Raw genomic sequence first — 15,113 nt, 5'->3', positions numbered from 1 at the left:
TTCTGAGCAGACAAGTCAGAGTCATAAAATACAGTGAACTGAAAAAAGCCATCAGATATGAAAGTACTCAGAGGAAAAGAATAAGGGGTGGAAGAAAGGAGAGTGTGAAAAAGACATGATGCTATACCAATTTTCAGCCACATTCCATACATCTGAGGAAACTACTTGCATGCAATGTGCTTAGAGAGAAATTAAAGGTTAAGAAGTTTCAACTTCAACAGCAGAAATGAAGCTGCTCTTTTTGGTTTGAAATACAAAGCAATCCCACATTATTAGAAATCAGAGAGCAGGTGTAGCAACAGTGGATGGAGATAAATTAAACACGTACTTCATCATATAAATACTTTATCAAAGAACAACAGAGGCACCAGTGTGTTTGCAGACATATGAGAAGGGAGCATTTTTTCCACTACTTGCTCTATTTGAGGATTTTAGTGACTTGGTACAGAGTAGATCTTGCTCTGTTTATACCCTTTGAATCATATAAACTCCAAAAACTGATTTAATGCAAAATTTCTTGCAGATCCAGTGATATGCCATAAACGGAACTGCAGAGGAAACACTCTGCTGTGCAACTTCATCTAGACTTTCTGTACTATTCCTACTGATACAGGAATATTTAAGGGTTATAAATCCTTACCTTAATAAATTCACTGTGCCCTGTGCAGGCGATGGAAAAGAAAAGGCTGTGGTGCCTGCACTGCTGTAAAACACGGCGATGACAGGGCTGCCTCACCCAGGGATGCTCTTTTCTGACTGTGAGCTGCCACCTGTCGGCCCAGGACAGACCCCTGCTCATCCCCACCGAGCTTTGGCTTTCCCGGGCATCTTCCAAATCCCTCAAAGCACCAGCTCTCTGCCTCCACATCTGGATAGCCAGCAAACAATCTGCTGCTCACGCTACCCATGGAGAAGCAAGCCTGCTGGAACACAGATAAGATGTTTAACCCATGGATAGATGCACTAGGTCAACTCCCTGACACTAATCCTTGAGCAGAGCAACACAAAGCAACTCCCAGCTAAACCCTCCAATGCACTACTGCTCACCTGCACGGGGCTTACTCTGGGTCTAGACAGAAAATATTTATTCAGCTACAACTCAGATCTTAACTACACTAAGCACACGGCCTGGCATCACAAAGGTGGGTAGAAGCATATTTAGATCCTCACTGCAGGACTCAGGAAAGGCAAGGCAATCACATAAATCAAGACAATAAAGTGCTTCTGCAGATTTTACTGAGTGCTCATTCCAAACCACTCATAATTCAGACAATGGTTTTGATGTGACATAACATATGTTAACTTCTGTAATTACACATCTTTAAAAGAACATAATTTATTTTTTTTAATTAAACCCCATAGCCAGAAATAACAGTATCAGACATGCTTTCTTAATTAATATAGCCATATATCTATCTGCAGGAGGGGAAAATGTGAAAAGGAACAATCTGAACAGATGAATATGAAAGGGACAGCTCTATTTTCATTAACAGCACCATAAACAACACCAATTGGATTTCCTCGTAGACAAGGCAGGATCTAGATTACATTTATGCAGGAAAAGATAGATGGTGTAAAAACCCATTCCCACATGGTGCACACACCAATTAAATCTCCAGATATTTGCATAGAAAAGTAAGTTTTTCCACAAACATAAGTGCTCACAACATTGAAGTTACACTCATATTGCATTCAGCAATTAAAATGAAATAGTGAAGTCCTATGTTTCCGCAAGGCCTTTTAGCTTTTAAATTTCTCTGCCTTTTATAAGAATTACTACTCACAACAGCACTCCCAAGAGCTTACTCTTGGCAAAGAGTGAAAAAGAGAAGGTGCTGAGGGAAGACAGAAAATGTGAACACGGCTCTTACCCATGCCTGCCTTGTTCAAACAAGCCTCTCTGGCAGTAGCCACAGGCCTGAGGCACTAGAGCACATCAGTCCTTTATCCCATCCCTCCTCACTCATTTGCGAGGTTATTTAAGAGCTCTGCAATACAGCAAAAGCACTATGCCTTTAAAAGAGCTCAGCAGCACTGCCTAATCTTTGGAGCTGCAAGGTTTTAAAAGAACGTTAAAATCCCAATGCTCGCTGCATTATATATTCAGACAAAACATGGAAACTAAATATCCTAAGATCAACACTTGAAAGGATAGTCTTTAACTAGGAGAGCATTCTGCAGGGCTCATGAAATGCAATACACAGATAATGCCTTGCACTGCCTTTTTTTCCCCTCCCTGCAGCTGTAGTCCCCCTTGCCAACAGCCATTAGCTCCACTGTGGCAAGAGGGGCAGCCCCTGGAGAAGGATAAAGCTCCCTGCAGCAACAGCACACCTAGAGCTGGAGGAACACAACGGAACAGCATCTGCCCTCCAGGAGAGAGGAGGCAGAGCTCGGCTGTGGGCTGGAGCCTACCATGCCCTGCTCCACACCTTCCTTAAGGAAAAGTCCTCCTGAGGAAAAAGTGCTTTATTTCAAAGGATCCTCTCAAGTGAGTTAAACCCAGGTTGCTTACAGTGGGACACCAAAAACAGATGTTCGTATTTAACTCAAAAGGCTGGGAAGATAATCAGAAGGTAGCAAAGGTACTGGCTACTCCCCAGCACTGGAGGGCAGGAGAGGCACTGAAACATCTCAAAATCCCTTTTGTTTCCCCAGCTGCCAAGGAAAGAGCTCCCTGTGCTGGATTTCAGCAGAGTACCAGTATGACCATGGCAAACCTTCCTACTAGCACGCCAGTCCTCATCATCTTCTCCTCACACAGCTCAAGTGCCTGTTGCTGAACCCCATCCAGAACACAACAGCTGTAATGTCAAGTTCAAGAAATTCTGCAAGTCAGACATTACCAGAGACCCAGCAGATTCAATAAATCATAAGCCTTTCTGATCAGTTCAGACTTGTCTTTTAGTGTTTTACTTTAACAAGCTGTCTGGAAAAAACACCCCAAAACTTCTTAATTGTGCATTCACTGTGTCAAGCAAAGACAAATGTTGGTAACTGCACATCTTCCAGTGTAGCACAGGAAGAAGGTACCATGACAAGTTCAAAGTATGCTACAACAGACTTGTCAACCACACTGAAGTGAGGAAAATTCTGCAGGAGAAACTTCAGGGATACTGCACCCTCTGCTCAGGTTTCACAGATGGCTTTTAAAAAAAGAGCGTTCCTTAGCAGCTACTGAATCCAGCAACAGTAATAGCAGGAAAAGGGCAAAAACATAAACAGTGAGAGTTACTAGGAAGACAGGAGGAAAAAGAGAATAGAAGTGTAAGCTGAGGGAGTAAGGAAGGAAAACCAAAAAATGAAAGCTGACAGACTAATATAGCCCATAAAGATCTGGAAAGTAATTACGCTTCTGAGTCAGAATCAATAAGGTTAATAAAATTCCCTCCTCCATCCTCACTGGAATTGATGAAGATGTGGAAAAAAAATGCAGAAAACTACTTTTCACTGAAACTAGCTACCAAGGTTCCCAGGTTTTCTGCTGGGGGGAACATTAAGCTTGGCTGCTTCTTCAACACTTTCCTCTAATAACATGGTTTATGAAACAGCAGTGACTGTCAAGTTTTCTGTAAAAGAAAGGCATTTCAACAAAATTAGACCAAGCATAAGCCTTACACTATACTGGAAAGAGCCAGTGAGCCAAACTAGACCATGACAAACAAAAGATTAATCAAACTGCAAACCAAAGGATCAGAAGGCATGTTTATCTTCATTTCTGCTCACCAGAAGCAATTAAACTGAGTTCACTTTGGCATGCTAGGGACACATGCATGAATTCCAAGCACAAGAGACAAAATAGCCCTATTTGTTGATTACTACAAATTCACAAAAGGAGAGGGACATCCAGTTTCACTCAGAGGGCCGGAAGCTGACAGAGGGAATTAGTGGAAACAAGAACCAGTGTTTGTACAATATCTCCTGATGATCATGAGGGATATAACATCACTACGCCCATTTAAAAAGCTCAACAGCCTCCACACATAATTAAATTACAGGGCACACAGATGAATTTCAGCTGTAGAAATAAAAGCAGTACAGGCAGTATTCCTCCCTGGAAACAGAAAGAATACATGCTCACAGAGTACTGCTATTACCTGCCCAAACCAAAATCACAGATTTGGAGAAATCTGAAATGGTATCACTGAAATTTAAAAAGTAAGGTAAATACGAATTAGTCAAATACTGAATGAGCTAAAAAGTCAAGTTTATATCAATTATATGCTTCTCAGAGAGAATGAGAACTCCCCAGGTGTGCCTTGCAACTTCAGTGAAGGAGACAGTTTCAGTTACAGGTTTTCAGCTGTGTCTTGTACACTAGGATTTGTTATGTGTTAATAGGAATCAGTAAATGGCACTTGAGAATAACTGCCTGTACATGATCACCAAAACAACAGAAGACACTGAGACAGCCATCACAACAGTGCATATCTGAGATGGAAATCCACAAGGGGTGTCAAAAGCCTTTGAAAACCATGTCCATCAATTACTTGCCCATTGCTTTAATGCAACTAACAAGGCAAGAATTCCCAAGCAGACACTTCAGTACATAGATGTGAGCCTCCAACTCAGATTGTACTTAAGTCTTTATAGATCTAACAAGAGTTAGTGATTTCTTCTTCTGAAGAGTTGGCCCATGCAAGGTTTGAACTTTCATTTACCGCCTCTGGAGTCACCAACCTGCTGACAGATGAGCACAGTAAATTCAGAGAACTTGAACTGCTTGCAGCCCAGCTCTAAAGTTTATACTGGATTATGGATCCCCTCCTCCTTCTCCTGGACAGCAACACAGTTTGCTCCTTTAACTGTTAACCCTCCCAGTTTATAAACTTCACATGCTATAAGAGAGCACGCCTAGGGAAAGATCCTTCAGCCCCTGCTCCCTGGAGCAACCTGCCACAGGCACCAGGGTCCTGGCTCAGGAGAGACTGCAGCCCAACCCTGCCAAAAAATAGGAGCTGGAAGCACCCTGAAGGAATTTCTTAGCTAACACACAAAGGCAATCAACCCCCAGAACCACCCAATCTACCAACCATGCCTGTCCTTACCACAACTACATCACAGTGAGTTCTGACTACATTAGCACTACCTCTTACCAACTCTTGCATCATCTTTGAGTTTATAATTTCAGGAATCACTTAACTTTTGATTCTGAAGATATAAGTGCATGTTAAAGTCAGCTTGTGGAAGCTTTTCCCAGCTCAGGATCAAAAGATTAAGAATTCCACGCAGAGCGCGAGCTCCTTGTCCATCATGTGTCATGAATACCCTTGTACCTCTAAAAATCCTTTAGAGCTGATGGAAGTGTTCAATTTGTAGGGAAGAAAACCGTGTTGCTAAGGAACTGCAAAGGAAAAAAAGGTAAGAGTGTGGTAGTCTGAAATGAAATTATTTAAATTAATTGGCCCTTTATATGTTGGGTATTTGGCACATTATCAGTAATTCAGCGGGCTTTGTTTTAAACTTCTGCTGGAAGAATAGTCAGAACATGATTGCACACTTAATTCAGGGATTAGCTCCATTCTCTCTTCTCACACAACAGACTCTGTTCATCTTTGTGGATTTCAGACAAAATTTTAAAAGCAAACCACATGAATTTCAGTTTGAAATAGAGCTATGCCTACAGTTATTGAGACTCCTTTCCTTTTAAATGAAGACAAAGGGCAAGTATTCTCTCCAAATTTATTCCACTGGAAGACCAACAGATGTACTTTTCCAGCAAGTACTGGCTTTCACGCTTTGCTCATTTTGGCAGAGATCTCAACCATGCACAGAACCAAATGTATTTCACGGATTTTTGTTCTGCAACATTTTCACTTCAGGAAAATATTTTCAATTGTTTGTAACCATTAAAGATTCCATTCAGTGGAAGATTTTTCAAGTTCTCAATTGAGAATTTAATTTCAGTTGTTTTGGAGAGCAAAACAACTTTCCTTTTTTTTTTTTTCTTCTATTTTTTGAGACAGATCTTTCCCGAGTGAAGGTTTTTTCCTCTTCTTTTACCTTTACCCTTCACTTTACTGAAATAGAAAAGAGTTAAGGATGCAGACACTACACCTCTTGTGTGTTAACTTACAAGATGTCAGGTACCAAAGTGACAACCTCACCTTCCTCCCCTCTCTTACTGAGATTTTGGGGTTTTATTGCTGAACACTGGCTGATGAACAGGCTTTGCCACATGGTTATCTCACAAAATAACAAGCCAGCAAATAACAATATCTAACAACAACAAAACCTAACACTTTTATGAAACAAACGAACAACAGGCTTTCATGAGTGGTTTACAAGGAGCTGATTCACTGACCAAAACGAGGTGTGTGATCCACCCATCTCCTCCTCCTCTACCATTGCGTCCTTCCATCCTTGCCAGTGCATTCCTAGATCTTTATTTGGTTCCCTCCTAAAGGCTGAATTAATTGGTTTTGCAATGCCTGGTTGATCAAATAAAAGATAAGACCTCTCCTTCAAAATTCCATTTGTTTTAACTTTGTTGTGATGGAGAATCAGAAAACTCACTAGTTTTACTGTAACTACATTATTTTTTCCCTTGTAAATATCTATTTTTATTAGAGCATGAAAACTGCTGGATGAACAGCATACAGGAAATGCTTCCATTAATACAATGAGCTTTACATACACAAGCTAACTCCAACTTCCAGTCTATACCATTTTTGTCTGGTCTATTTAAAAAAAAAATCAGACTCTTAAGCCTCTCCAAATACTGTTTCAGACAGTTATTGAGTAAAAACATTTAATATGCATTCCATGCTTTTTGAGAAACACAAATACAGCAGGTGAGAACTGCCGTGAAAGACACACCAGTTTGTGTGGCCATAAGAGGTAACATTGTATTACCATAGTTCTTTCATCCCTTTTGGGAAAATGCAAAACTTAAAGTCTTCAGAGAAAAAAACACAGGTGCCGCCCCATTCCCTGAATTCATGTCACATTTCACTTGTCACTCTTTTGTAACAGAAATTATGGGCACAAAAAAAACCTGCTACCACAGATGAAAAACATGAAAAAGGTAAAAGAGAAGTTTCAAGTAAAAAGTTCTCCAGCGGTGTGCTTTTTCTGAAATCTCAAGGCACCCTTCACATAAGTGGATGGCACTGCCACTCACAGCTCAGCCTCTTGTGCTCCCTCTTCTGTGTAGCAAATAATTGTAGTGCAGCAAGAGTGGTCCCTTTCCTCAAAATACTTCTTGTAATGCTGCTACAAAGAGGATTCTTTCCTTTGAGCTGTTTTTCATTTGTACAAGTGTTTTCCTTCTGAAGACACTGTTTTTACATTGCAGCTTTCCAAACTTTTGCTTTCCTGCTCTGCTGCCCCTTAGAAAGGCTCTAGAAAACCAGGGAAAAAAACATATATGGGTTCATGAAAAACCATAGACCTTAGATGCTACAAGATTATCAGCAGGTTGGGTTTCTGACCTACAATGTCCTTTGCCAAAGCACTAAGAAATTCTGTGAGTCTGTCATTTTGAAGCAGACTGAGCAGTAATTAGTGTCTGACTAGATGATGGTTACTTTAGAACAGACTTTCTATGTACTAAGAGCTTTTATGAATGGAAAAATAACATACTCCACTGTGTTCTCAAAGTAGTTACAAGGTCATTAGTTACCTCAAGAGCAGGACCCACCATTTGAGACCTTGTTGTTTGCAAAAAGTATTATTTGCCTTACCCTCACCTGCTCTACCCAACAGTGCCAATACACTCAGCATTCATTGCTAAGCTGTTTGCCTACCCTGCAGAACCACCCCTGGTTCAGTCTGGGAGCCTAAAACGTAGAAGCAGAGAGATTGGAGAGACTCATTTACTTTCACTCCTCCACAGTGGTCTCTCACCTATACTGGAAATAGAAATCAGGGAATTCAGGCAGGGGTGGGACTTTGATAAACAGAAAGAACCCAGATGACCTGCATGCAGAAAGATTAGAGAAGGGGAAGAAAATTGATGCTGGCCTTTTTTCAAGCTGAAGTCACTCATCTGCCGAGGCACCACGACACCACCCATCACGCACTGGTGGTAACACGACTGCTCCTACAGGCGACCCACAGACAGGGTAGGGGGGAAGGACACACCCACGCTCACCGTGCACACAGAGGCCTCATCCCCAGTCTGCAGTCTGTTCTGGACCAGGAGATGCTCCAGGAGGTGCAGGCTATGCAGCAGCCAGGAGAATGCCAGCAGCAGCTCCCGACTGCCCGCGGAACCGTCGGCGGGGAGCCGCTGGAGCTGAGGCCGGCCATAGCCGTGGTACCACAGCGCCGACTTCACAAACCTCACCTGGGCACCTGAAAGAACAAAACAACTGAGAGTGACACAATGCACCACTGCACTCGGGCCCTCAGCTCCAGAACTGCGGCCTCCTCTGAGGGCAGCATTTTTAATCCAGCCTCAAGAAGACAGTAGGGACTTCGTCTTTATCAACAACTGGTGAAGGACAGGAGGGTCTTTATCAACAACTGGTGAAGGACAGGAGGGAAAGGTTAAAAGCCTTCTTTATACTGCCCCATTCTGATTACAGGAACTACTGCTCGGGGTATAGAAGAAATTCAAAGCTGGGATCAAGACCAGTAATGGCCTCTTGGAAATTAACAAAGGCAACAAAGGGAACTAGCCCCCTCACTACAATGGGACTCCAATTCACCTATTCATTTTTATGAGTCACCAAGCATGCTATGAATTAGTAAACACTCTGAATCACTTCACTCCTGAACTAACCTGGAATTTAGAGACAGGAGTTTCACAGCCTGCTGGAAATCTCTGAGCACCAGAAAGCAGAGATAATACAGCACAGCACATGGGCTATTAAATTCTCAGAAATGCTCTGATCCATACTCCTTCACGCCAGCAAATGTCACCTGACAGCTACAAGACAGGCACTGCAGGACTGTAAAATACTGAGGAAACACAGAGAAAGTTATTATTAAAAAAGGTTCTGCCCAGTAAGCCTTGGCTCTGTACTAAGTCAAAAACAGAATAAAGAACATAATTAGGGGGACTGGCTAAGAACCAACAGTTGTAAAAGGAAGACCTGCTCAAAAAGTTTCTGGAGTTCTCTGAGGGCAACAAGAAGCAAGTGATTAAGGAAGATTCAACCAATGCGAGACATTTAGACTTCCCACTGGGATTCAGCTTGCACAAAGAAACCAAGGCACTGCAGTGGAGGGAGAGGAAAAGCCCTTGAATCAATGACAAGTGCCCAGCAGACAAGAACCAGAGGGCAGGAACAAATAGTGGTTTCACGTGAGGACTCTGTGCTAAACAGCTGCTGTTCAAACAACTCAAAATGACACTTAGACAATGTGACAGTGACAGAAAACTTGGTGCTGATGTGATATTAGTAATGAAGAATGCAGGCAGATCATGAAGGACTGCAGAACCTTGAGCCCAAGCTTTAAAAAGTCAGATAAAAGTATTTTTAGAAAAAATGAAAAATTATGTGCACAAAGAAAGAAATGGTCCTAACTTTACTGACTTACAACGTAAGACCAGGACTGGAACTGCTCAGTGAGCTCAGGAACACAATCTCAGATGATAAGGTTTTTAATGACATTACCACAATTGGTTCTGACAGGCATCCAAAGACAAACTCAGTGTGAGAAACCTAGCAAGGACACTAAACAGAACACAAATACCCACTGTGACTCTTATTTCTTCTCTCCCATTAAGGCTACAGAAGACTGGGAAAGAAATAAAGAGAAAGGACAACTACTATCACAAGTACAGAACAGCTGCATTGTAGGAAGCGATGAAGTAGGCCAAGAAGATGAGCAAGAATGGATATGACAAAACTCTTCAAAATCCTGAGTGCTGTGCAATGGGTGAAGAGTGGATGATTTGTTTGCACAACACTCAACACAAGAACTGTGAGCCACCAAAGCTAGCAAGCATGTGAGTTGAAACACAATAAAAGAGATGCTCTTCAAACACATAGCAAAATTCTGAAATAGCTCACTGTGGGACACTGTGGACTCTTAAAGTCACTCAGGCTCAAGGAGGAACTGGATTTACAGAGCAGCAGCTCATGGAAACTTATGAAACACAAACATACCTTCTCTGGATTGGAAAGTCTGAGATGTAAACTGCTAGAGGCTGAAGGAATATTCCCCCATGCCATGAAAGCATCCTTCTAGATTTGCTCTTTTCATTCCCTTGGACATTCACTTTGACAGCTGTCACAGCTGGGTGGAGATAGAGGAATCTACAGTTTCATACAGTTTAGGCATCCTTACAAAGCAAAGGACCTTGATCACTCCATTTGCTCTTTCCATAGAAACTGTAAATGAATCAAGCAGCTTCCCTTGCCCATGTCAGGGTGGCAGAAATGCCTATGGCTTGCTAAAAATCTTGCTGTAGATGTACACCCCAATCCCTCAAGCACAAGAGCACGGAGACATTACAGATTTTATTTTGATCACTCGTGAACATTCGTACGTGAGCAGGGTTTTCATGTCATCCTCTCCTTTTTTGCGTGCATTCGTCAAGAAAGGTGCTGCCATAACAGGTAAAGGCAGAAATACTCCAAAAGGAAGGATGATCAGTACATGATTTCCTCCTTTTTCAAAGCAAATAAGCAACACATGCTGCCATCTGCAGTTCAAGGAGCTCCTCAAAAAAATCACATATCAAAGTGGAGGAAAGGAGAGCAAGTCAGGTTGTTTTTTGGGGGGTTTTTTAACACCGTTTCAGTGCTCTGATACATCACTCAGACCAGATCCACCAAGGCAATTCACCACCTGAATTTCTGTGTTATTCTGGTCCTTTATCTTCCCCTCTTTCATGTCTCCCTCTGCAACATGCTGCCCTCACAGGCGAGGGAACAGCTGGCGTACCAGGCAGGAACGGGGAGTGAGCAGTCAAGGCACGGATCTGGAACCGGGGCTCATAGAGCCCTCCCGTGACCTTTGAGAAGTCCCTTAGTTTTCCTTATCACTAGAGTGCTCAAGTTAAAAGGCTAAAGTATAAATGGCAGTAAAGGTTATGTGAGTACTCAGGACCAAGATGGATTCTTCTGTAATATGCAACCAAGAGAGAGGAAAAAACATCACTCCAATAGAAGATAACACCAGACACCTCTTGACATCTTCTTACGGAATTAGGATTAGGAAATTTATACAGAAAGACCTTCACAAGGCTTCCAACTAATCCCCTTCTCCACAGATATTATTTATAAAAGTATATTCAGCAAGTAAGACCAAGCTGGGGATGAACCTCAGGGTTCACTTAAAACTATACTCAAGCTGTGCTCTTCCACTGTGAGTCATGATGAATATTTTCAGTGATTTACAAGATGATATTCAAATAAGGGCTATGCACTAGCCTGGCAGGCTAAAATGGAAAGAAACTAAAAACCAAGGACAAGCAGAGACACAGATGCACTCAGACAAGAAACACCTGCACAGGTAGTGGTATTATAGGAAACTACTGCTTCAGAACAACATTTTCTGCTACATTTGTCAAACAAACAAAAAATCTATTGCAGCTCCAGACCTCTTTCCCCTGCTATAAAAACTGAACAGCAACTCCAGAAAAGGAATGTTTCCTCCAACTATCCAAATGCATATTGCACTACTACCTGGTGTGGCTGACAGGTTGTTAACCAAGTTCATCAGCCTCTGTGAAGCACAAGCAGCATGAAACCATCAATCATGATTTTATTAGCAAGGTTACATCCAGAGTATTCATACAGCTTACTCTGACTCTCCACTGTCCAGTGATCCACTGCTGTAACATGTTTAAGGGGCTGAATTTTACAGTAAGTTTACACCAAAGTTTACAGTTAAGTGCTTTTCACTGTGTGAAGAAAAAATTCTCACAGAACAAGAAACCAGGAGCCAGCTGCAGAATTTTAAAACCACTGAATGGCAGGCTTCAGTGGGGATTCCTGAACCAGCCAAAGATCAGCATTTCCTTTTGAAAAATAAAGGATATGAGATCACTGGAGAATGGCTTCTCTTTTCCAGAAAGCTGTTTCTATGCACACAGTAACCCCTACACCAAAGGAGTCTTCACAGCCTTCCTCTGGGATCTGGCAACTGCTGCTCCCCTTGTTTTAACCAAGGTAATTAAGAGGTTGTACAAAAAGAGCAAGGAAAAGGAAAGCTTGATCTGTGGACTAAGGCACTAGACTTGGATTAGAGGAATCTGTTTCAATTCTCTATTGTGTAAAAGGATCCTACACAAACCTGAGAAAGCTATTTAGTGTCTATGCCCAAGGCTTATTTCATTTGCATTAAATACACAAGAGACCAGAGCTGGGGCAGAGAAGAAAAGCAGTAAAATATTGATTGTGTTCACAACAGACAACTCATTCACTTGCCAAGCAAAAGTAATTAGTATAATTTGAAAAACAGTACAGCTCTCCAGCCTGAATTTCAACTTTAATCACCAAGTTGTGACTAAAAAGGTTTCTCAGAAATCAGCTGAGCAGTTCTTAGCAGAACCACACACTGCTACCTCACAATATACCAGTGGAGGCTTTGTTTGCTCTCTCTAGAGCCAGGACCTGCCACATGCACTTGGAAATTCTGTCCCCAAATGCTACAGGTAATTAGTATGGGAGCAACCAGGATCCAATAAGGTTGCACATGTGCAGGACCACATCCCTAATGCTGTGGGAGGCAGTCAATAAACAGACTTGCCATACACAGCAGATTGTGGATGAGTGGGAAAATAAAAACAGCCAAATGAAAAATAACAGTCCTGCGAGTAACAGGACTTCCTGCTGAGCTACCAGCAAAACTATGCTGGTTTTGCTCTGTGTTCCACAATGCTTAACCTTTCTTAGTTCCATTTGCAGAGCCACCAGACTCACAGCTATTCAGGGGCTTATACAGTGTTGTTTATGGTGTTTTTCTTTCAAGGGCAAAAGTGAGCATTAAGTGGATTTGGTATGAGGAGACCTTGATTCCTCACTATATAATTCTCATACAATGAAAAGGCTTCACATAGACATGTTTCAAAAGAGAAGATAGGGAATAGTGTTGTACTTGGAATAACATACATTTAAGAAGTAAATAGTCTTCTGCTATTTTGAGAAGCTAATCTGCATTCAGCTCCTCTCTGGAGCAGTGGCCCTGTTCATAAAGACATTATTCACAGGTCCTCTTAAAATAATCGCACAGTCTATTTCTTGTTTTGTCTTGAACTTCAATTCAAAACACTGGTTTTATGGTTCTCAGGTTGCAATTCCTGGCTCTGACTGGACTGGAGAGAAAAGTACCGACAGAATCATGGGAATGGGAACGGAAAAAGAAGGAACCAAAGGAAAACCAAATCTACTTCTGTCTTTGCAGATACTGAGAATGCCTAACATCATTGCAGAAATTCACCTGCAATAAAATGTCACAGGGACGCAAGAGCCCGTGGAAACATCCCAGTTTCCAGGACAAAGCACATCAAAGAGAAGTAAACCCGCCTCACAGCACTTTTACTCCTCAGTAAACCTGACGCCTAGTACCTTGGTGGCATGGGTGTTCAAAACAGAGCACTCATGACAGGGAGCAAGGAGCCAAAGGTGCTACAAAACCAGTCTCAGTCCTTCCCCAGGACAGATGGAAACTGCAGCCAGCCAAAGTGATGTTACCTATGGCATCAGATTCTGTCCACCTGTCCCCGTGGATCTGCTTCAGAAGCACATACAGCAACCTCCAGAAGTCCAGGCTCTGCAAAAGAGAGGGGTGGAAGGGGAGATCAGCAGGAAAAAATACCTGCTATATTATTTAATCTTAATTAGGCAATTAAGCCCATAACTGAACATCACTCATGGAACAGCACACCTGCTGATTCAGCCAACACCATCTGGTCAGGAAGATTCATGTATTATCTGCCTCATGAACACAGAATCTACAGAAAGGAGCACCCAGAAAGAAAAGGGCTAATGTAGAGCAACACCCAGCACTTCTACTGCGAGACTCGTGTAGAGGAGCATTCCAAAATCTGCTCTAAAACAACCACATATGGTACAGCTCACCCATAGTCAAACAAGTACTTGAACACACTGGTAAGATCTGACCATGACAGTGCCAGAAACTCACAAACAAGAGGCACCACAGAATGAGCTGGAACTGGGAATCATTTTCTGGCCGCACAAGGACAGCTTGCTGACAAACTCAAATAGTGATTCTTACGGCTGGAATTTCAGTCAACACTCGTAAAATCCTTAAAATAGCCGAGGAAGGGAGGTGCCCTGTGTCCGAGCTGGAAGCCTCGGAGACAAAGCGGCAAGACCCAAGCTGGGATAGGGTAAAGGGCAGCAAACCTCAGGTGACACTAAGAAGGTGCCACAGCCCAGGGTGAAATACCAAGCCTTAAGTTACAACCACAGTAAGACACAGCCCTTCCCAGAGCAGCGAGTTTGCTGAGAGGTCCGTAACAAGTGTCAGCCGGGCGCACACCGAGCTGGGACCACACCGCAGCCCCGCACGTAGTGCCTGCCCAAGGCTCAGCGCCCGTCGCGCTGCCATCCAGGCCCTGTTCCCGGACCCAGCTGCACTCGGGTAGTCCCGGTGGTCTCGGCTGCGCTGTGCCCGTGCCCCACAGCGTCCGGAGCGGAGCGGCCGGCGCTCACCGCCTGCGGCCGGTCGAACCTGGCGCGGCGCAGAGTGTCGGGGGCGGGCCGGGCGCGGGGCGGCAGGGCCCGGCACAGCGCCCCGACGGCGGCGGGCAGCGCCGGGCCGCGCTCCCGGGGCTGCTCCCGCTGCCGCCCGCGCATCGCGCCGCTCCCGCCGCTCCCGGCCCCAGCGGGAGCGCCCATCCGGCCCGCCCGCCCGCGGCAGCGCCCCCTGGCAGCGGGGAGGGGGAACTGCGCGCCAGCCCTGCCTGTCGTCCTGGATGGTTCCTGCATGTCCCTGCACCTCCCTGGATGTCTCTGCATCTCCCTGGATGTTCCTGGATGTCCCTGCATGTCCCTGCGTCTCCCTGGATGTCTCTGCATCTCCCTGCATCTCCCCGCGTCTCCCGGACCACTGATGGTCCCGACGCTTATTCCGCCTGCGGGCGTGGCTCGGGGGACAGAATGCTTCTGGCCTCCCCTGGGCAGTGATCCACACATGTCACCTCCTGAGCCATGGACGCGCCTCCTGGCCCGGCAAAAAACACCCGG

The 15,113-nt window shown here is 43.8% G+C and overlaps 1 protein-coding gene across 3 annotated transcripts in view; it reads right to left on the bottom strand.

The window, feature by feature from the left end:
- TEDC1 (tubulin epsilon and delta complex 1) overlaps window positions 1-14,985 on the bottom strand; it is a gene marked incomplete at its 5' end in the record, with an annotated part of 66,484 nt that extends 51,499 nt beyond the window's left edge. Inside the window, 3 exons of one of the 3 annotated variants that reach the window (XM_083867507.1) lie at window positions 8,096-8,298; window positions 13,596-13,674; window positions 14,866-14,985. In XM_083867507.1, the coding sequence (XP_083723633.1) occupies window positions 8,096-8,298; window positions 13,596-13,674; window positions 14,866-14,955 (372 nt within the window). Of the gene's footprint in view, window positions 1-640; window positions 5,272-8,095; window positions 8,299-13,595; window positions 13,675-14,579; window positions 14,724-14,865 lie in introns of those variants that run through there. The other 2 variants (XM_083867506.1, XM_083867508.1) reach the window with 2 other exon arrangements.
- Between the last annotated feature and the right edge of the window lie 128 nt (window positions 14,986-15,113).

Source organism: Zosterops lateralis (assembly GCF_965231275.1).
Source record: "Zosterops lateralis genome assembly, chromosome: 9".
In the NCBI taxonomy this organism is placed as follows: domain Eukaryota; kingdom Metazoa; phylum Chordata; class Aves; order Passeriformes; family Zosteropidae; genus Zosterops; species Zosterops lateralis.
The sequence above is the reverse complement of the archived record's forward strand: the minus strand, read 5'-3'. Positions and strand labels throughout refer to the sequence as shown.